Here is a 23,203-nt window from a genome sequence, read left to right on the forward strand (position 1 = left end):
TCTCTCTGTCAAATAAATAAATAAATAAAATCTTTTAAAAAAAAATAAATAAAAAATAAAAAAAAAATAAACAGATGAGTAAAACCAAACGTAGAAGCAAAAGAATCCACATTTTCAAAATTTTACACCAAACCGATCCTTTAAAAAAAAAAAAAAAAAAAAAACCACCGAACTTGAAAGGTAGGAAGGTCACTGTTCAATAATTTGAGTATTAGATGGTTAGCTTGAGTGCTCCATTTTCACTACACTATGTAAACTGTTCTCTATCTTTTAAAGTTATCATAAGACACACAATACTCTGCTAGTCAAGTTTTTAATTTGAAGAATGTGTAATTATCGATGTCATATTAACACACATTCTTTAGTGTTTATTAAACTGACGTCAAATTGGTTTTTTTTTAAACAGCACCTTTAGTAAGTTCTCAGTTGATGCCCAATGATGATTTCCTATTTTAATCTGTTAAGGCTTTAATTCCACATGATACAGAAAGAATTGTGTGTAGGTAACAGAACTTTTGCTTTGAACATTTCTGACATCAACATCCCCTACATCAGACACTCTTAGCTTGGTATCCATAGATACCTAGAGTCAATGGGTGAACTTGGGAAATAATAAATCTCCTTTAATTTTAGTATATGCAAAATTGTGTGTATTTTTGTGTGACTTCTTGGAAGAGGGACCAGACCTTAACATTCTAAAAAGGGAACAATCATCTCACATAAATCAAGAAAACCAAGTCACATTTGTTAGCAATTACTTTTAATCATAATCTAAAAAAAGGTTATGGATGTGCATGTACTTTTCCAATTAACTATTACACAGCCTAATCATAAGTAAAAAGTAAACAAAACCTTCCATTATTGATATAAACATACACATCTATGCTTTGTTTAACAACATGTTCTTAGGAACACTGAATGTGGGTGCAGTTTTAAAATTCAAAACCTATCATCTAAATAAAATTCATTTTAGTGATTAAGTAGTTTACTTACTAAAGAACCTAAAGAACTATAATAAATGTACTTTTAAAAAAGACAAAAATTTGTGTAGGAGAACTGAATCAAACAGATTTTATTCAACTTTTCAGGATGAGGAAAACAAATGATATAAAATAAGTCATAAGAAATGCTCTCGTACTATTTCAAACTACTTTCAATGTTTTACAAAATGCTCACACAGCAAATACGAAAAGCTTTAACATAGTCTTATAACTTTTGCTGCAATAAATGCAACATTAACAAACATACAAATTTCTTCTGTACCAATCTTAAAAGTAGAATTACTGAATTACTAATTTTTACAATGTTATTCATACTTACTTTTATTCATGTTTTTAATTAGATCATTGCCAATACATACATTATTTTCCTTAACTTTATTTTTACATTAAGCCAGTATCTGTCATGCAGTCATCAAAAACCTTCCAGTAAATCACACAGGTTTGTAGTCCAATTTAGACTCTAGCTTCTTAGAATCAGCCACTTTTCTGACTGCTTTCATGAAGTCTTCCTGTACTACAAAATCATGATCAGCACGAATTGCAAACATACCTGTGGAGAATAAAACAACATATAAAATATGTGAATGATTTCAAAAGAAAACTAAGGAGGGTGGGCAAAATGGGTGAAGGCAATCAAAAGGCACAAACTTCCAATTATAAAATAAGTCCTAGAGATGCAATATACAGCATGATGACTAGATTTAATAATATTGTATTGTAGGGATGCCTGGGTGGCTCATCAGTTAAACATCTGCCTTCAGCTCAGGTCATGATCCTAAGGCCCTGGGGATCTGGTATACATTTGGTCCTGGGATTTGAGCAAGAAGCCTGCTTCTCCCTCTGCCTGCTGCTCCCCCCTGCTTGTGCCCTCTCTCTCTGACAAATAAGTAAATAAAAATCATAAAAAAAACCCCTGTACTATATATTTGAAAATTGCTGGAAGTTGATCTTAAAAGTTCTCGGTACCAGAAAAAATTATCTTCTTAACTACATGTGGTGATGGATGTTAACTAGATTTATTATAGTGGTCATTTCACAATAAAAACAAGTATCAAATAATGCTGTACACCTGAAATTAACATAATGCTATTTGTTCAATTATATATCCCAAAAAAAAGTGTTTTTATGAAAACTAAGTAATTCCACGAAGTAAATGTGAAGAAGCCTAAATTTACAACTTCTGAGCCAGTAGCTCTAATTTGTTAAAAACAACCATCACTGTTCAATTAATTTCCTTAACTACAGTGAGCATTATTTTCCAAACCAAAAGCTAGACATCAACAAGACAACTATCTGGATATTAAAAATATAGCTCACACAGTCCCCGTATCCAATGACATTCTGAAAAAGCAAAAGTAAAACTATCAACAAATCACATTTTTAAGCTGTAGCTTCTTAACAGGCAACAACTGCCTAGAAGGAGGGAACACAAGTATGGTTTGGAAAAACACAAAACACCTCCAGTAATTTTGATGGTCTTTCCTTATTAAAAATCAAAAGCTTAGAGAAGAGGAATTATAGGAATTAAAGAAAGTCAACACTGGGCTTTGTATCAAAAACCAATGCCACTATTCACATATTAAAATTTACCTTATTTATCTACAAACTGATATTCTTATATGACTAATGTGCAAACTGGTATTTTTCTATGACTTTGATATTCAAGTATCACAAACTTGGAAAACTCAAGTTATTGACAAGTTACTTGTCAAATACTACTTGACAAAGGACTGAAAGGTGTGTGTGTGTGTGTGTGTGTGTGTGTGTGTTCTGAAACATTAGGTATACCATGGATATGGGCTCAAGATTTTGTGACAATCCTAATTTCATAAGCTAAAGCTAGTAAGTTTTCATTATCTGCTAATTAAATGAATCCTACTATATTTTCGTTGAAGATCTGCTTATATTGACTTTCACTTACCATCAGTGGAATAGAAAATTTCAAAGGTTACTTCCTATCTTTCCTCTTAAAATTTCTATATAGTCTTTGAAATAGTCACCCTATGTTGTACTCAGAAATCAGGTAAATGGAAATTTCTAGTCTTTTAATTGTGAAGTTACAAAACCTATTTTGAAGGCCGCAACTATAGTAGGAAAGTTATTTTTCCAAACTCTGTGCATGTGACTATTTCCAAATCATTGTTTAATGAATGATTGAATCTGAGATACATTCTAATCCAAAAAGGACAATAATGTTAGGATTTGAATGGAAAAGACAACTATAACTGAATCAAGTTTATTTTCAATTACAGAAAGATATGTCAGCAAAAAAGGCTTGAAGTCTAATAAAGTCTAATAAAAAGGAAACCAAAGAATTTCAGTGTCTACAAATATGAATGTCCCAGGCAATTTAGAAAGCTAAAATTATAATCCACACAGAAGTTATAGCTCTTTACTGGAAATACCACATTCTTTTATTTATTTATATATAATATGTTTATTATATATACTTATTATATATAATTATATATATATTTGGGGGGGTTAAGTGTCAGCTCAACACGCAACATGGGACTTGAACTCACAATTTAGAGACAAAAAGTTGCCATGCTCTACCTACTGAGCCAGCCAGGCACCCCATAAAAATAACTTTTTAAAAAATATGTGAGATATAAACTTCTAGTTATAAATAAGTACCAGGGATGTAATGTACAACATGACTACTGCTAATATTGCTATATGATATATAGGAAAAACAGTAAAACTTAAGAGTTCTTATTATAAAGAGAAACTATTTTTCCTTTTTTCTAATTCTATCTCTATGAGAAGATAAATGTTAGCTGAGCTCTTGTGGTAATCATTACACAATATATGTAAATCAAAGCATCATGCTGTACACAGACTTATGTGGTCATATATGTTAATTACTTCTCAAAAACTGAAAAAAGGGGCATCTGGTTCAGATGGTTAAGCATCTGCCTTCGGCTCAGGTCACATCTTTAGATCTTGGGAATCAAGCCCCATGTTGGACTCCCAGCTCAGTAGGGAGTGGGATTCTCTTTCTCCATCTGCCTTTGCTTCCTCCCCTTCCTTGTGCTCTCTCTGTCTCTCTCCCTCTCGCTCTCTCTCTCAAATGAATGAAATCTTAAAAAAATAAAAATAAAAATAAATAAATAAAACTGAAAAAGTGAAAAAAGCAAGTATCAGAATCTGATGATATCTACCTTTAGGATTATGACATTGCTTCTGTTTGGATTCCAATTTACAAAACAGTACTCTAATAATAATTTGGTCCAGTATAGATTTTGGAAAGAGAATGTCCTAAGTTATTCCAAGTAGTTAAAGCCACATGCAAGTTTACCACACAACATTTTCTGTATACTAGTCTTTGTTCAAAGATTTTATTTATTTATTTGACAGAGATCACAAGTAAGGCAGGAGAGGCAGGCAGAGAGAGAGGAGGAAGCAGGCTCCTTGCTGAGCAGAGAGCCCTATGTGGGGCTCGATCCCAGGACTGTGGGATCATGACCTGAGCTGAAGGCAGAGGCTTTAACCCTCCGAGCCACCCAGGTGCCCCTAGACTAGTCTTTATGATTCTTATTTACTCTGATGTGTATGGAGGGAGCTCCTAGACCTGCAGATTTTTGATCCAGATACTCAGTCACAGTATACCCAGGAAGATACTCTTACGGAGAAGACTGTCTGAGCAACACCTTTAAACACTAATCTATTAGAGGGGAGGGGGGTGGGAGGATGGGTGAACCTGGTGGTGGGTATTAAGGAGGGCGCGTATTACATGGAGCATTGCGTGTGGTGCATAAACAATGAATCTTGGAACACTGAAAAAAATAAAATAAACACTAATTTATAAGAAATGTTAAAATAAGGCTATAGGTGATGTAAAAACAAAAGGAAACCTCATCTGTATACTTAAAAACTACTCATCCACAACGTATGACAGTCAGTAACTATAAAAACTACTGCAAAAAATATTTTTTAATTATTACAATAATAAATTCACAACCTTGAGATCAGGACCTGAGCTAAGCTCAAGAGTCAGTCACTTAACCAAATGAGCCACGCAGGCACCCCTAATTTTTTTAATTCTAAGATTCTGTATGGAAGTCAAAGACTAAAGGAATCTATGGTTTTAAAGCCACCTGGTACCAGAAATAAAATAAAAATAGAATCACACAATCCACAGAGAAAATATATTAAAAAACAGTAACATCTGAGGTGCTGGATGGCCCAGTAGGTTAAATATCTGTCTTCGGCTCAGGTCATGATCGCAGAGTCTTGGGATCAAACCCCAGGTCAGTCTCCTTTCTCAGCCCCCCTCTCCCTCTGCCCTTCCCCTGCCTGTTCTCTCTCTCTCTCTCTGTCTCTCTTTTTCAAATAAGTAAATAAAACCTTAAAAAAAAATTACATTTTATACAAGTTACATGATCAGAAAATTCATAAATCAATCTTGCAAAGCTTATTATTAACAGACTGGTATGAGAAAACATGTTATCCATTTTGCAGATTACTTCTGGTGCTGGCCCAGTCTGATTTCAGCCAGAGGTGTGGCAGAGTGTTCTGTACAGTCCCAGACTTACTTCAGGGGGCCAGCATGCTATCACGTGCAGGTCTTTCCACATTCTGCCCTAAGGCATCCGTAAGTATAAAGGAGTTAACATCCCCAAGGGCAAATTCTCATGGGGGATGAAAGCTGGTAAATAAATGCTCCAGTCTCCATACTTCAGCCAAGTAATCCTGGAAGGCATTCAGTACGTTTCTCTGAGGTCTCACCAAATCAAATCCCCCCGGACTATAGCATCTACCTCAGTAGTACACCCTTATTATAGTTTTGCTTCTTTTCAACTCACTTGCCTGTTCTCGCCTGCTTCTTGGAATCAATTCTCAGAAATCCAAGCACCCATACCCTTGCAAAGCCCAGGCTCTGCTACTGAATAAACCCAAACACATTTTTAGCAAATTAAACAAGTCAAAATCACTGCACTTTAACAAGTCAAAATCACTGCACTTTAAACTCATACCTGCTTCAGTACAAACATTTCTCAGGTCTGCTCCATTAAAGCCATCTGAAAGCTTCACAATTGCTTCATAATCTGTGTAGGAAAAAATACTGGAAATCAGAAATAAATCAAATAAATAAATAAATAAATAAATAAATAAATAAATTAGATCTTTTCTTGATTTATGCCCATATGGAAAACTTAACTGCAGAGCTTGCTCTGAATTTGATCAGCTAGGTATCTATCTATTAACATTCCTCCATAATATTTAGCAATTCTCCACAATATTAACAACCAAAACTATGCTTTTGTTAAGCCAGTACTAAACAGAAATACTTAACTTCTGAAACTTTAAAACCAAGAAATACCATCAATACCTGAAAGCATCTTAACCTGTTTCTATGTATTGAAACAGTTATGGATATGTGAACTTGAGTTATCTGTGAAGCCATGACTCATAAAAACTGTGACCAAATCTTTGATTTGAATAAACCTAGAATATTCAGAACCAGCTATTAACCAAAATGAAATTTAGTGCATTAATATAAAATACACCAAAACTGATCAGAAATATTTTTCATTGGGGTGCCTGGGTGGCTCAGTGGGTTAAGCCGCTGCCTTCGGCTCAGGTCATGATCCCAGGGTCCTGGGATCGAGTCCCGCATCGGGCTCTCTGCTCAGCGGGGAGCCTGCTTCCCTTCCTCTCTCTCTGCCTGCCTCTCTGCCTACTTGTGATCTCTGTCAAATAAATAAATAAAATCTTTAAAAAAAAAAAAAAAAAAGAAATATTTTTCATCATATTTTAATCATATATTTTAAACAATTATTTTTTCTTTTTTTTAAGATTTTACTTATTTATCTGACAGACAGAGATCACAAATAGGCAGAGAGGCAGGCAGAGAGAGAGGAAGGGAAGCAGTCTCCCTGCTGAGCAGAGAGCCGGATGTGGGGCTCGATCCCAGGACCCCGGGATCATGACCTGAGCCGAAGGCAGAGGCTTTAACCTACTGTGCCACCCAGGCGCCCCAACAATTATTTTTCTTAATTTAATTTTTTTTTTTTAGTGTTTTTTTTTAGTGTTTCAAAATTCATTGTTTATGTAAACAACTATTTTAAATGGCTAGCTTTTCTGGTTCCTATGCAAGCTCCAAGTGGTGAGGTACCAGATCTATGTTAACAGTAATGGTTATATGACTTTTTTATCCATAGGACAGAATTGAAATAAAGAGCTATTGGTTTGGAATAGCAGTTATGGACTTGATATAGAATAAGAAGAGAAATAAGAGACAGCATGGCCTACTACAGTGTAATTCTGATGAGACACCTTTGTCAAGCCATCTGCAGTATGTCAATCTGTATTTGAAATTAGACAGATGCTCATTCATTAATTTTCATTCAAGTTCATGTAAGCATCCTGACAGCAGGGATTCCCAAGGTTAGCAAAGTATTTGGTATCTAGCAAGAACTCAGTATTGGAAAAAATCTACAAAGTGGCATCTCTAGCTTAGCCTAGTCTTTCCAGCTCAAAACTATTTTCATATAAGCAATGAGGAAATTAGTGAGAGGCAATAACCAACAATTTTAATCATTTTTGGATCATTAGCCTCTAAGGGTTTGTAAAGCTGCCTGGCAATTACCCTAGAACAGTATAATGACCCCTGGTCAAGGAGTCAGCAAATTTTCTGTAATGGGCTGAACAGTAAATATTTTAGGCAGGCCATGTGGTCTCTGTCAAAACTATTAATTTCTGCTATTGTAGTGGGAAACCAGTCACAGACAATATATAAACACCTTGCAATGGCTGTTAAAATAAAACATTACTTACAAAAAGAGAAAGCAGATAGAATTTGGCCTACAGCAATAGTTTGCTGACCTCTATCCTAGACTGCACTCTCTCACTTCTGGACATAATGATTTTATCATTTCTCCCCTGTCCTCAAATGTCTAACAATAATTCCCCATCTTCACTCTGAACTTGCTTCCTACTTCACGGAGAAAATAAACGTATTCAGAAGAAAAATTCTACAAGTTTTTGCCATATATGAAATACTGTCATCATTAGCAACTATTTATTCTGCCTTTCCTCCTATTCTCATAAATGCAAAGTCCATGCTCATATACAGGGCCAACCTTTCTTCAAGGAAAGTGCATCACCAATTTCTCTCTCTTCTAGATCACTCACATTAGCATTAAAAAAATGTTATAAATTCTTCCACCTTAAAGAAAGCTCCTCCAAATCTTTATCTCCATTTCCACTATAGCTAGTTTTTTCTCTTCTCCCTTTGCTGCAAACTCCTTGGAAAAAATGTCTGAACTCAAAGCCTCTCCTACAATCTCCTTGAAACCCATCTGAGGTAGGCTCTTACTCTTACTGCTATGAAGAAAATGCTTTGATAAGGTTACCAATAATCTCCACACAGCAAATTCAAAGGTCCATTCTCAGAAGTCTTTCTATCTGACCCACTGTCAGCATCTAACAGGGAATTACCCCCTCTTTGTAATAATTCCTTCATTTACCTTCTAGGACATCACCAGCTCCTGGTTTAATTCCCCACTGTGTGACTATACCTTCTCAGTCTCTGATGGTTCATCTCAACTTCTTAATATCGGAATTATCCCAGCTCACTTGCTGAACCTCTGTTCTATCCATATTTACTTCCTCGGAAATCTCATCTAATCTCAAGACTTTATTTTTTGTTAACGATTTTATTTATTTGACAGAGAGAGCATGCACACAAGCAGGGGAAACAGATAGCAGAGAAAGGAGAAGCAGGCTCCCCACTGAGCAGGGAGCCTGATGTGGGACTCCATCCCAGGACCATGGAATCAAGACCTGAGCTGAAGGCAGCTGCGTAACCAGCTGAGTCACCCAGGCAACCCTAATCTTAAGACTTTAAAAAAATTTTTATGCTATTATTATCCATAATTACATCACCAGCATAGACCCCCCCCAAAATAAATTATTGATGCATATAGATTTACTAATCAACATCTTTACTTGGTATTGAATTGACCTCTTAGCTTTAATATATTCAGAATCAAACTCCTTATTCTCTGTTTAAAACCAAATCTTTCCAGTCTTCCCCCATTGTAATCGATGACAACCCCATCTTTCCATTAGCATGACTCAAAAATCTAAGACTTCCATGGTTCTTCACTTTAGCTCAAACCCCACATCTGATTCATTAGCAAACCCTGTCACCTCTATTTTCAAAATATGTCCAGAATCTCATTATTTTAAGACTCTGGTACTGCCTTGCATCACACCACCATCTTTTGTCTGGATTATTAAAATATCCTCCTAACTAATCCTCTTGTTTCTATCCTCGCCCCCTAGATGCAACCAGAATGATCTTATTTAACATCAGTTTCAAAATATTTATAGATGAAACAATACAATGCCTGGGATTTGCTTTTTAGAAATCCAGAAGGAAGATAAGAGGTGAAAGAGATTACAGATGAAACAAGATTGGCCAAGAGTTAAAAATTATTAAAGCTGGGTAGGGGATGAGTAACCTAGGGTTAGAAGTTTGTTATACTCTTTTTTTTTTTTTAAATATATTTTTTTAAAGATTTATTTTATTTATTTATTTGACAGACAGAGATCAGAAGTTGGCGAGAGGCAGGCAGAGAGAGAGGAGGAAGCAGGCTTCCCACAGAGCAGAGAGCCCGATGCGGGGCTTGATCCCAGTACCCCGGGATCATGACCCGAGTTGAAGGCAGCGGCTTAATCCACTGAGCCACCCAGGCGCCCCAGAAGTTTGTTATACTCTTATCTCAATCTGTATGCATTTAAAATTTTCGACACTACAAAGTTAAAAATAACAAAAGGTAAGACTTTATCATTGCTCTGCTCACAATCCTTCAATGACAAAAATAAAAAAATAAAAGCAGAAGTTCCTACATAATGACCTCAATATGGCTATATACAATCTGATTTCCATCACTTCTATGATTTCTCTTGCTACCACTGTCCCATTTACTCTGCCATACACACACTGGCATCTTTGCTACTCCTGGAATGTTCCAGCCATACACCTACTTCAAAGTCTTTCTCTCGCTATTCCCTCTGTATCATTTTCCCCCAAATTATCTACACCTAGTTCCTTCACCTTTTCAGGTCATTGCTTAAAAATTATCTTCTTGGTAAGTCTTCCTTCTGCTCCCCGTGCCTCACCTCCATTTAAAAATGTATCCCTTCATTCTGGCTCCTGGCATTATCTATTTCTTTTTTTCTTGCTTTATTTTTTTTCCATAGCACATATCACCATCTAATATACTAAACATTTTACTGACCTTGTCTGTCTTTTCTGACAAGAATGTAAGTTCTGTAAGGCAGGCATTTGTCTCTTTTATTCATTGCTATATCTCCAGCGCTTGAAACAATTCCTTACGTACAAAAGATGCTCAATAAATATGAGCTGAATTTAAGATCTCCATGTTTGCTGAATTTGAAACCAGATTTGGTAGACTATTAGTGATATCTATTAGCATTCTGCTTCATTTACGAAATGTAAATATACATAAAATGGTTATTTCCTTACCTATTTCACCATGCTTTGTAATGGGACCTGCATGGATTTTCAATATGTCTAATCTTGCTTGTTCATTTGGTAAGTCAATATCTGAAAATAAAAAATTTTAAGAAATTCTTTTGCAGCCAGGTTTTGGTTTTGTTTTGTTTTTAAAGATTTTATTTATTTATTTGACAGACAGAGATCACAAGTAGACAGAGAGGCAGGCAGAGAGAGAGGAGGAGGCAGGCTCCTTGCTGAGAAGAGAGCCTGATGCGGGGCTCCATCTCATGACCTGAGCCAAAGGCAGAGCCTTTAACCCACTGAGCCACCCAGGCGCCCAGGTTTTTTGATTTTAAACAAAGTAGGGGGTAAGGAAGAGATAGGGAAAGAGAAGTGGACACAGACTAAGAAAATACACAGCAGGTGAAGAACTTTAACTCACGTATTTTTCTGTCTAATCTTCCAGGACGAAGCAAGGCAGGATCCAGTGTATCTGGTCTGTTTGTAGCCATGATCATTTTAACTCTATGTAGAGTATCAAATCCATCCATTTGATTCAGTAACTAATATATTTATAAATAAAAATCATTGACAGATTTTTACAAAACACCCATTAAAAAATAGAGAGTATACAACTTCTATATTTCTAATACTATGAAATATACTGTCTACAGAGAGCATGCCATCTCCAGAATGACCATTTGATGGACTATCTCTTCCTTCTCTAATATAAAGACTTTATCATTGCTCTGCTCACAATCCTTCAATGACAAAAATAAAAAAATAAAAGCAGAAGTTCCTACATAATGACCTCAATATGGCTATATACAATCTGATTTCCATCACTTCTATGATTTCTCTTGCTACCACTGTCCCATTTACTCTGCCATACACACACTGGCATCTTTGCTACTCCTGGAATGTTCCAGCCATACACCTACTTCAAAGTCTTTCTCTCGCTATTCCCTCTGGTTTTTCAGCCTTGGAGGTTCCAAGATACATTACTGAACTATGTACCTTGTTATAGATATCAAAAAGTTTTAATAAATTGGAAGGTTTCCACCTAGTCAAGTATTATAAAATTAAACTATTTGGATCTGATTTCCAATGTTCAATTTTTTTTTCATAGTTACTTTTAAAAACATTACTAATAAAATCTAATATATACAGTACTATGGTATGCCAAACAAAAAATTCACGTTCAGAAAACCAGATACAATGACATTTCCACAAATCTGATAATAAATCTATTACATACCTTTTCAAATAATTCCACTACACAAAGAAATACTGAGACACTAAGCATATTTCCTTCAATTACTGAAGTTTTCTTGAATATTTAAAAACCTAACTGCATTCAACAAACTCTTTAAAACATACCTAGCTTAGCAATATGTCTATCTCTTTCCCAAAATACCTGAGAGCTAACAACGTATCAGTTATGTGTATAAAACTATCATCAGTGTGGGCTGTCTGGGTGACTCAGCCGGTTAAGCATGGGCCTTTGACTCAGGTCATGATCCCAGGGTCCTGGGATCAAGTCCCGCATCGGACTCCTTGCTCAGTGGGCAGCCTGCTTCTCTGCCTGCTGCTCCCCCTGCTTGTAAACTCTCTTTCCCTCTCTTTCTCTGACAAATAAACAATAAAATCTTTAAAAATAACAACAACAACACAACAACAAAACTAGCATCCGTTGCTTCAAAATACCTCAATTTAAGGTTTCCAGGAGTATAGAATTTGAAAATGCTGTATATACTCTCAGCAGATCATTATATTTTATGAAAAGTCCTTTTCAACTACCCCTACTGAGATGGAATTTGACACTATTACTTATGCTACCTAGCTTTGTAGAAGATGAAAAATACGTTTGGGGTCTTGCCATCACTTTCATAGAATTTGGAGTGGGGAAACGCTTTATGTACATTCTAATATTACAACATCCATCTTCTTCAATTATCAAAACTAATTTATTTCTTCTTATTCTCAGGAAAAGTGTTAGCGATTTTTAGAGCAGCCTCATTCATAATTATAAATCACTTATTGCCACTAGTTTTAGTATGTCGATAACTTATAAAATGTTTTAATGAAACAAGTGCAAAACCACGTTCACAAAATGTGAACATCAGAAGAATATACAATTTAAATATCCGAATGGCTGGTGTGCTCAAAATACAGGGAGTAGTATACCTATATATCATATAGAATTTTATAACTACTCCTATTACTTTCCAACAGACATTTTCTTACTAGAGATTGTGGTACAGAAATGTGTTTATTCCTGACAATATTTTCAAATTTTATACTTAAGTGTGTGGTTTTTTTAAAAGACTTATTCATTTATTTGAGAGAAAGCATGTGAGCATGGGGAAGGGCAGAGGGAAAGAATCTCAAGCAGACTCCCCACTGAGCACAGAGCCCAACTTATGCCTTGATCCCATAATCCTGAAATCATGACCTGAGCTGAAATCAAGAGTTGGACGCTCACCCAACTGAGCCACACAGCAGCCTTAAGTGTGTTCTTCATGTAAACCAATGTCCACATTTTGACCTTCAAATATCCAGTGTTTTCATTTAATACACAGTGGCTTCTTTTTAAACCCTCTTTACCAAATATTACCTCCATCAAAGTTCTCTGAATCTCTCTATCAGCTGAAGTACCCTCAGAAAACCGACGACCACCTAAAATAATGATATGGAAACTCAAATGCGTTATTCTTTTCCTCTACAACCATCATTTAAGGTAACAGAATAACAGTATCTGGAGTTAAAAACATTAAAATAAAAATTAAATAGTAAGAATTATACTGATGAAGTTAGAGTTGATTTTGATAAGCCATTTCTCATTTTGTCAGTCAAATTAAAACTGGTTAAACTTTCTTAAGAATTTTTTTTAAAGTAACCTTCAATTCATTTTGCTATTTCACACAATTTGCAGTTAGAGATGAAGGGGGGTTCCTTCAGATTTTTAAGAAATTTCTTAATACTTTCAAAAAAAGTTCAAAATAAACTTTTAAAGGTGTTATTCTTACCAATGGCATCTATTTCATCCATAAAAATAATGCATGGTTGATGATCCCTGGCATAATTAAACATTTCTCTGATCAAACGAGCACTTTCACCAATGTACTTGTCTACAATAGAACTAGATACAACCTGATTAAAGGAAAAACATTAAGGTAAATATAAGACAGTTCAAATAAAATTTAATTTCAACAGCTACAGAAAGAATCTTCCCTTTACCTTTAAGAAATTGCAGTCCAGCTGGCTAGCAACAGCTCGTGCCAAGAGTGTTTTTCCTGTGCCTAAAATGACAAAAGAAGTCCTAATTAGATGGAAAGCAAAACAAATTTTCAAAAGCCTTTTATGTTATCCTCCAGCTAGTAAATTTTATAAAATGAAAGCTAAATTCTAAAGAGAATTTTCATTTAAAATTCTTTTTTTTCCCCATTTAAAATTCTAAAGCATTTCAACTTTCAGTATTAAAATTTTAAATTTTATTCAAAATATCCCTTGTAATTCTAAACATGCTGAATACGTACCTTCAAAAATATATCAAACCCAATTTACAGACACTACATAAGTCTGTTACATTATAATCCACTGGTCTCTCCTGTGTCATGAATGCATCTTTTACCTATGCATGATATTATAACATCAACTATTGGTTATTTGGACAACTACTGGTTCATCTTCCAAATGTTGGCATTTTTCATTATATAATATTTAAAAGCCACATTTATTAATATTACCAATCTCATCTTTAAGGTATTAACATCAGAAAGTTCTCAGATGGGGGTGCCTTGCTCAGTTGATTAAGGTCCAACTCTTGATTTCAGCTCAGGTCATGATCTAAGGGTTGTGAGCTGGAGCCCAGTGTCAGGTTCCCTGCTGAGTGTGAAGCCTGCTTAAGATTCTCTTTCTCCCTCCCTTCTGCCCTTCCTCCCCCTCACTACACATGCGCACTTTCTCTCCAAAAAAATGTTTAAAAGTTGTCAGATATAAGTTTTGAAAACTTAACTCCTTAACTACTGTCTAATTTTCACTTGAAAGCTCAAATTTTATCACTGGCTACAGATGGTGTCAGTTGTTTTTAACGTAACAGGCTAACTACATTCATTTTTGAAAAAATGTTTGCCAGATAAGACTAATCAATCTGAATAATCAAAAACCGGTCTGACAATGACAGAATGTCTATAAATTGTGTTTTCCAGTAAAAATGATATCCTATGAAAAGCAGCTAATTTCAGCTGACAACTCAAGGCACAAGTGCTTCTCCTAGAGATAACTATCCTATTCAGGATGAAAGAGAAGTATTTTACATGTATTTCCCATCTCATCACATAGAATATAAAACGTTATTCAAAAATCAGGACTTAATAAAAATAATTTTTACGGCTTCAACAAGAACATCTAAAAGTGAAACTCAAATTTTTTTAAAAAATACTGCAAGTATGAACAGTCAATAACACGATGACTACTTGTACCATTTCATGCCACTGACGTAACAGACTCATGCTACAGCATGAGCAGTTTTACCCACACTGCTTTTGCACCATCAGAAGTCAACAGAGTGAAAATGGTAACTAACATCCTAAGTATTATCAAAGTAAGGTCTGACCTTGCAGACTCCCTGAAAGTGTCTAAGGAACAGCCAGAGCCAGAGGTCTGTGAACCACATAGGACCAATGCACCAGAATTATACGGCATGTTAAGATGCACATCCTATGAAGCAAAGAGGACTAAGCATACCTCAGAGAATAGCAGACAGACATCATGTATTCCTTTCTTACTCTGAAGAGAGTGGAGGCTGGAATAGCCCACATTAAATTTTCACCTTACTTTTTTAAAACATTCCTTCATTCATTTATTAGTAGGTCAGACATAATTCAACACTAACCTGGTGGTCCATATAACAAACAGCCTTTTGGAGGTATTATTCCTACACGCTGGAATAATTCTGGGTTTGTAAGAGGCAATTCTATCACCTAGAAAAGAAGTTGACTGTTTCTTAAAATGTCGGTAAAGATTTTGATAAACTTTAAAATACTTTAAGTGTAATATCAGCATAGTTAGATATACATGTTATAATTCATAATAGATCTAGAATTCCATGCTATAATATATAATACATATAATATAAAGCCATTTATATTAGAGGTTATTCTTCAAGTAGATTTAAGATTTTTTTTAATTAGGTAAAAACTAATTTAAAAGTCTGTAGCTATTTTAACTAACTATACACTTGAATGAAGTGATGGTTACATAAGCATATAATTTGTGAAGACAAATGTGAACTGTACATTTATTATTTGTGCATTTTACTGAATGTAAATTATGCCTCAATGAAAAAACCACACTACAAACAAAAAAGCAAAAAAGAAAAAACAAAAATGGTCTATATTATTTTGCATTTGGGACTACAACACAAAATAATTATAAAATGGGGGAACTGAGTAAGTTAGAACTGCCATTAGGAGAAAAGGCATATAAAATTTTCATACTGTCATTTTGTTGGAGCAGCCTTAAAAGAATCATATTTCAGGGCACCTGGCTGGCTCAGTTGGTACAGCAGGTGACCCTTAATCTTGGAGTTGTGAGTTCAAGCCCACAGAAGATTATGAAAGAAAAAGAAACTTAAAAAAAAAAAAAAACCATATATTCTGCTCTCAATCTCCTACTAAGATTGATTCAAGCAAAGAAAGCTGGAGAATAGAAAAACTGAGGGTTTAACTACCCAAATTTAACTCTTTATAGTACCAGTAACTTTGAGAAATGAGCTTCTATTGAATAGTTCTGTCATTAAAATAAAATAAACAAAAAGTATAAGGTGTAATTAAAATAAATAAAAAGTGTAAGAAATCGATATTCTTAGTGTCTGCAGATAGAAAGTATTGCATGTGCATGTTTTGTGGGTTGTGTAGGGGTGTGTGTGTGTGTGTGTGTGTGCAAGGTAAGAGAGACAGAGACTTTCTGCTATGGCTGATACAGCAAATCACTGTAGACAAGATCTCACAGTTTCATGAAGCACTCGTTCTTCTTCTGCTGCCCTTTCATTAACTACAAAGTAAGAATAAACTTTTACTTGTAATGATGCTAGTGCTCCCTTAACTACTGTCAAAAACGATTTGGGGGCGCCTGAGTGGCTCAGTGGATTGGGCCTCTGCCTTCGGCTTGGGTCATGATCGCGGGGTCCTGGGATCGAGCCCCACATCAGGCTCTCTGTTTAGCAGAGAACCTGCTGAGCAGAAAGCCTGTTTCCCCCTCTCTCTCCGCCTGCCTCTCTACCTAATTGTGGTCTCTGTCTGTCAAATAAATAAATAAAATCTTAAAACAAAATAAAACACAATTTGGTTCCATAATCACCTGGAATGCTTGTTTAAATGCTAACTTCTATGTCCTGACCCCCAATCTACTGCATCAAAATCATGCAGAGGGCCTAGGAATCTGTATCTTTAATAAGAGTTCTGGAAAACTTAATATGCTAATGTCTGAAAATTACTGGCTTGGTGCTTAAATCAGATGATATAAGCCACAATAACTGTTCTCATCCATTCCTAAATATTTCCATCCTCTATTAGGATGAAACCAATAGGAAAATGCTTTAAATCTGCTTTAAAGAGAATGGTTAGGACGTCTGGGTGGCTCAGATGGTTAACTGTCTGCCTCTGGCTCAGGTTATAATCTCCAGCTCCTGGGATCGAGCCTGGGATCAGGTTCCCTCCTCAGTGGGGAGTCTGCTTCTCCCTCTCTCTCTGCCTCACCCCTCTGCTTGTGCTCTCTCTCTCTCAAACAAATTAAAAAAAAAAAAAAAAACTAAAAAAAAAAATTGTTAAAAAACCATCTGTGTTATGAACCAAGGAAAGCTAAGAAATTCTCATTTCATTCTTCACCTAAAAGTTTAAAAGGTTTAAGCTACCCTAAAGCCAGTATTTTTCTTAATTGGCAGCAAATATTATTTTATTTATCAAATAAAATATTTAAGGTTCAGGGGCACCTGGCTGGCTCAGTCCATGCAGCATGTGACTCTTAGTCTTGGAGTTGTGAATTTGAGTCCCACACTGGATGTGGAAATTACTTAAAAAAATTTTTTTTTAAATCTTAAAAAAATTTTAAGGTACAGGTGACTTACTTTAAGGACGGGAAGCTAACATTAATAAGGTTACGGGAAAAACTGTATTACACATGACTCAAAAGAGCTCTGACTCTAGTAACCTATAACCAAAACCACAAATGGCATGGGCATTAGATTTTTATCAATTATTAGCTTTTTCTTTTCCTTTTTGTCACAAAAAGAGCGGGGTTTTTCCAACACCAAGTTATCTCCAAATTAACAATACCTATAATTTTCATAGCTAGAAATTCAGTGCTATTTAACTCTCAGCCAGAATATTAAATGTATAATATTTAGTAATTACTATTTGGACAAAGTAATCTTTCATTCTCTTTCTCCCTCTGGGTATCTTAAAACCAGTACTATTTATTAAAAGATCAGAGAACAAAGCATATACTACCAACCTCTCTTAATTCCCGAATCTGTTCTGATAGTCCTCCAATTTCAGAATAAGAAACATTCCCAGGGTCCTCATGAGACATGTTGTAGACCAATGGATCCACCTCTCTTGGCAAATATCTATAATGACAAGATATGTATTTTTCTTTTATAAGATGTATTTTCTCTCAGCCTATAGACAGAGTATAAACGACTTGCTTATGTAAGCATCTTCAGATGATCTCATAAAAATGTATTTACATTAATTAGAAATTAATAAAAGGGAAAAAGTGGCAAGATACTCATTGATTTCAAGAAGCATATATTTGGTGGGGGGCACCTGAGTGCCTCAGTCAGTTAAGCACCTGCCTTTGGCTCAGGTCACATCTCAGAGTCCTGAGATCAAGCCCAACTTCGGCCTCCCTGCTCAGCAGGGAGTCTGCTTCTCCCTCTCCCTGGGCCCTCACCATCCCCCCCATTCTCTCTCTCAAATAAATAAAATCTTTTAAAAAAGCAGCATGTATTTTGTTTTTGTTTTTTTTTAATTATTATGTTTAATTAGCCAGCATACAGTACCTGATTAGTTTTTGATGAAGTGTTCAACAAATCATTCGCTGCATATACCACCCAGTGCTCATGGCCACACATGTCCTCCTTAATACCCATCACTCAGTTACCCCATCCCCCAACCCCCCAAGAAGCATGTATTTTGGCTAAAATCTTCCCTCTATGAAAATAAAAGTAAAATAAATAGACTAATAAACCTACCTCATGATTGTTAGTGTAGTCATATCCAAAGCAACTCTTGTTCCTGGCTTCAGCTTACTTTTGTCAAGCTAATTTTACAAAACAAAGTGTTACGTAACACTTAAAAGGGGAAATACTTCAACAAGAGCATAATATTTAGAAGCCAAATACTCAATTTCATTCTTCAGAGAGAACACTAATATCAGATTATAAACACATGCCAACAGAAAGGCTTATAAAGGTAATTAATTCAAAGTTATTTCCCTCAAAAGAATGCCCACTGTGCAACTCAATGTGAAATGTAAAATCACCAATATATAAAGTTTGTGGTGGAAAAGGCCTTATTTTTAAAGAAAGAAATGAGTATTAGTAATTTACTTTCAAAGGCTCACTATTTGATACAGTTTTGCTCATTATTTTGATTTAGGCACTATAATATAATGACTGGCAATTAGTACCAAAGTATTTATACAGAAATCTCTAAGTGAACATTTTGGGGGAAGGAAAGGGAAGCATTTTAAAGGTATGCCTTTTATTTATTTTTCTTTTAAAGTCTTTTTATTTTTTTTTAATTAAATAAATTTGGCACATAACATCATGTTAAGTTTAAGGTGTACAGTGTTACTTTGGTAATATGCCCTTTAGATTTACTTTAAAAACTATAGCTTTGGGGAAGAACATGTTACTTGACTACAGGAAATAAGGGAGAAATACACTCATTCTGTATCCCCTTAGAGGTTTTTATTAAAATGCTAAAATCGGGGTGCCTGAGTGGCTCAGTGGGTTAAGCCTCTGCCTTCAGCTCAGGTCATCATCTCAGGGTTCTGGGATTGAGCCACGCATTGGGCTCTCTGCTCAGCAGACAGCCTGCTTCCCCCCCACCCCCGCCTGCCTCTCTGCCTACTTGTGATCTCTCTGTCAAATAAATAAATAAAATCCTAAAAAAATAAAAAATACTAAAACCAAAACTAAAAAATACCCCAGCAATCATCAGTCATGCTTTTTGCTACGTGTCAGGTATTATGCTACATTATATATTATATATTACATTATATATACCTATTATAATGTATATTACAATATACATTATATATTAGACTGAATCATACTGAACAACTTACTGGCAAATTTAGGCAGGGTAACTTACTTGGATAGAGTAAGATGTTACTTTTCTAAAATTAAGTTATTTTTGAGAGTTTAAAAAACTACTTGCCAATACAATTTCAGAATCATACAAATTACTAGTTTTCACAGGATTTTGTAAAGAACTCTAAATTTAGGATTTAGTGCCAATGAAAATGAAGTGGAGATAAGCAAAAATACTAGCTTTAATATAACGGATTAAACTTTAAAAAGTTGCTACTATGAGCTCTTGAAAAGAGCTACACAAAAATCAATGTAAAGTTATTTCAACATTTTCATGTATAGAAAATATATACCCTAGCTTTTCTTATCTTTTCCATTTTTCAAATACTCTCTTGCCCTCATACAATTATGAAGTATCTTAGAAATACCAACTTTTGGAATCCAGAAGGCTCTGTAAAGGACACAGAACTCCTTTGTCAGGCTAGACATTTAATATTTTGATTTAGAAAATGTCTTCCCACTTATATGCGAGGCAAAATACTAGGATTAAGATTTAGTCCCTGGGTTAAATTCCACTCTACAGCCATGCTGTATCAATGTTTTCAAACATGAACCCATGATATGACAAACTCTCAGAAAAAGTTCTTCCAATGAATCTATAAGAAAGTTCTAAAAATACTTCCTGAAGAATAGGATAGTACATGAACTGACTTTGAGCCTCCTAAAATTACTTAAAGCCATTTGTTGACATTTTTTATGACAGCAAAATGAAATCTGCAGTTATTTCAATTTGCATATCCTAATCTAAATGAACTCATACAAAATCAACTTAGGTACAGAAAAGTCTTTGAGTAACATTTCTGAATGTTTAAATATAAAACATAAGTAATTGATAAGGTCTAAGTCTCTTCAAAAAAGACAATAAAGGGATGCCTGGGTGGCTCAGTTGGTTGAGCAGCTGCCTTTGGCTCAGGTCATGATCCCAGCGTCCTGGGATCGAGTCCCACATCGGGCTCCTTGCTTCGCAGGGAGCCTGCCTCTCCCTCTGACTCTGCCTGCCACTCTGCCTGTGCTCGCTCGCTTGCTCTCTCTCTCTCTGACAAATAAACAAATAAAATCTTAAAAAAAAAAAAGACAATAAAATAAAATGATCTGAGATATTTTCCAGTTCTAAAATCTTAGATTTCTAAATATGTAGAGCTTACTGAAGCAATGTGATAAAAGTACAGAAAATAGAGAATACCAGGTCAATGCCCATGGTTTGAGTTCAAGTTTTGTGTTATATCTGAACAAATCACCTTTAGGAGTTATGAGTATAATGCTTGACCTGCTTACCTCAAGAATGAAATAACATATATGAAAGCACTTTTACCAATTATAAAACACTGTACAGAGGTAGAGTGTTACCTGTCGACGACAACCCACAACATATCTTGGTCCATTTGTAGCTTTAACAATGACTACAGGAAGAAAATGAAAGAACAGATTGAAACATAGAAAGTGAAAAATAAATATATATATATCCACATTGATGGTTTATTTCTGTCCTCCAAGAAGATAATAAGTGAAAGAAAACTCAGTCTATGCAAGAATATCATCTACCTTCATTATTATCATTAAACTAATAAGCATTTCAAAAGTTCATGGTGGGAGGAAGGGGAATCCACTCTTTTTTTCCTTTACTAGTTAACAGTCCATCCACTTACATTTTTCCTCAGTTAGTTGCTTAAGTACTTCACCCACAATCTGGGAAATGAAAAAAAAAAAAATAAAGCATTATTTTTTGCCAATAACTAAAAACCAAATTGCCAACACTCCCTATACCCCAAACTCCATTACCTACCTGCCCAACACTCTGTAAGGCCTTCAGATCATTTTCAGATTTTTCATACTGCTTGGTAAGTTCTTTTAATTGTTCCCTTACTGAAATAATATAATTTGAACATTTTTAATTAAACAATAATCTTAGTGAGTTTAAGTCACTAAGCACCACTTTACTTAAGTTTATTTTGGTCTCTTTTACTTTACATATATTTTATATCCACTGTATGAAACCACAAAGAAGAAATAATCCGCTTGTAGAGGACATGCTTAAAAGTGAAATGTTACAGGAAAAGCACCTAATTTTTATTTTCTTGATTGGCAATACTTGTTCAAGCACATTAATAACAGATATTGACACTCTTTGAGATGATAAAAGAGACCCTTCCTCACCTCTTCAGCTACCTGCATTCCACCCTAAATAAGGTCATCAAGAGCAGTGATCTACAGAATTAGGTGGTTCTTTCTCCATTAAATCAAACCACTCAGGTTGTTCAGTGAAGGTGCACTACGAAAAAATATAAGCGCCCTTTTAGTTCAGGAGGTGAGAGAAACTTGTATGCCTGGTGGAGTACAACTCAAAATAGGAGGAAAGACGACGAAGGTTATTATGATCCACCGATGGACTCCTCTCTCAAGCTCCGCTCTGGCTCTCCACCGCAATAACAAGCCAGCACCTCGAGTCTCATCTCTTGCTTGAGCTTCCTTGACCCAAGTCTCCTCTCCTCTCTGGGTCCCGGGACTCACTATGCCGCCCTCTTTGCACCCCAGTCTGGCAAACATCCCTGGCCCACTTCTTCCTCACTCCTCCTCCAGTCCTCTTCCACTTCCATCTCCGATCTGGGGATGTTCTCTCTGTCACCTGGACCAGACTGGGCCATTTCTACGCCCGAAGAGGCTGTGTTTCCCAAGCTCAGGGCCGGATGACAAAGCGCCTTGTCCCTGGACCGCGGCCTCCCTATCCCTGGGGCTCGGCTGCCGGGCTCGGCCAAGGGCCTCTGCTTTGTTAGAGACAGAAGCATGTCCAGGCATAGGACTCTGTGGAAAGAAAGGTGCACTCACACTCCTTGAGACGGCCGTCGATCTCCTTGTGCTCCAGTAGCTTCTTGCGGTAGTCCTGAAGCGCCTTATCTCTAGGGTCCGCCATGATGAGAAGCCGTCGCTCATAGGGGATGCCGGGAATGGCCATGGCCGCCCGGGCGGGGGAAGGGGCGGGGCGAGGGAGGAAAGCCTCCCAAGGGGCGCGGATTCGTGGACGGCCCCGCCCCTTCCGGTTGGCTCCGCCTCTGTACTCCACTCTTCCCTCTCTGTGTCTCCTTTCATCTAGGGCGCCGTAGTGCACCGAAGGAGGCCTCCACCTACACCGTCCCCTGCAGGTCGTACTTGGTAGAGCAGAGGGCTGTTGTCCTGGTCGTCCCCAGAGAGGTCTCGATATTGTTAAATCACCGCTGTCCCGAGAAACCACGGCTGACTTTGTGATAAACTGACATGGCATGAAGTAGGCAATGCGCAGTCTCTCTAAATAGTTCCAGTGAACTATCGGGATAACACATATACCTATCGGTATAACATAGTGTTATCAAG

The 23,203-nt window shown here is 36.1% G+C and overlaps 1 protein-coding gene across 1 annotated transcript; it reads right to left on the reverse strand.

Moving 5' to 3' along the window:
* Positions 1 to 1,042: 1,042 nt before the first annotated feature.
* Positions 1,043 to 22,807, reverse strand: PSMC6 (proteasome 26S subunit, ATPase 6). Its single transcript, XM_044232218.1, has 14 exons — positions 22,682 to 22,807; positions 21,642 to 21,721; positions 21,505 to 21,544; positions 21,206 to 21,258; positions 18,734 to 18,801; positions 17,992 to 18,106; positions 15,374 to 15,461; positions 13,717 to 13,778; positions 13,506 to 13,629; positions 13,094 to 13,155; positions 10,919 to 11,039; positions 10,504 to 10,584; positions 5,981 to 6,052; positions 1,043 to 1,551 (listed from the first exon to the last, which is right to left on the reverse strand). Exons 1-14 carry the CDS (start codon positions 22,764 to 22,766, stop codon positions 1,433 to 1,435), a joined length of 1,170 nt encoding a protein of 389 aa, XP_044088153.1. The 5' UTR covers positions 22,767 to 22,807; the 3' UTR covers positions 1,043 to 1,432.
* Positions 22,808 to 23,203: the final 396 nt, after the last annotated feature.

This window comes from Neovison vison, chromosome 13 (assembly GCF_020171115.1).
Source record: "Neovison vison isolate M4711 chromosome 13, ASM_NN_V1, whole genome shotgun sequence".
NCBI lineage: Eukaryota > Metazoa > Chordata > Mammalia > Carnivora > Mustelidae > Neogale > Neogale vison.

Coding starts and splice junctions, on each gene's coding strand:
- PSMC6 (XM_044232218.1), bottom strand. CDS start 22,766: ATGGCGGACCCTAGAGATAAGGCGCTTCAGGACTACCGCAAGAAGCTA. Junction 13,630..13,716: donor TGGACTGCAATTTCTTAAAG/GTAAAGGGAAGA, acceptor TCCTTTAATCAG/GTTGTATCTAGTTCTATTGT. Junction 6,053..10,503: donor TACAAAGCATGGTGAAATAG/GTAAGGAAATAA, acceptor TTTCCTACACAG/ATTATGAAGCAATTGTGAAG.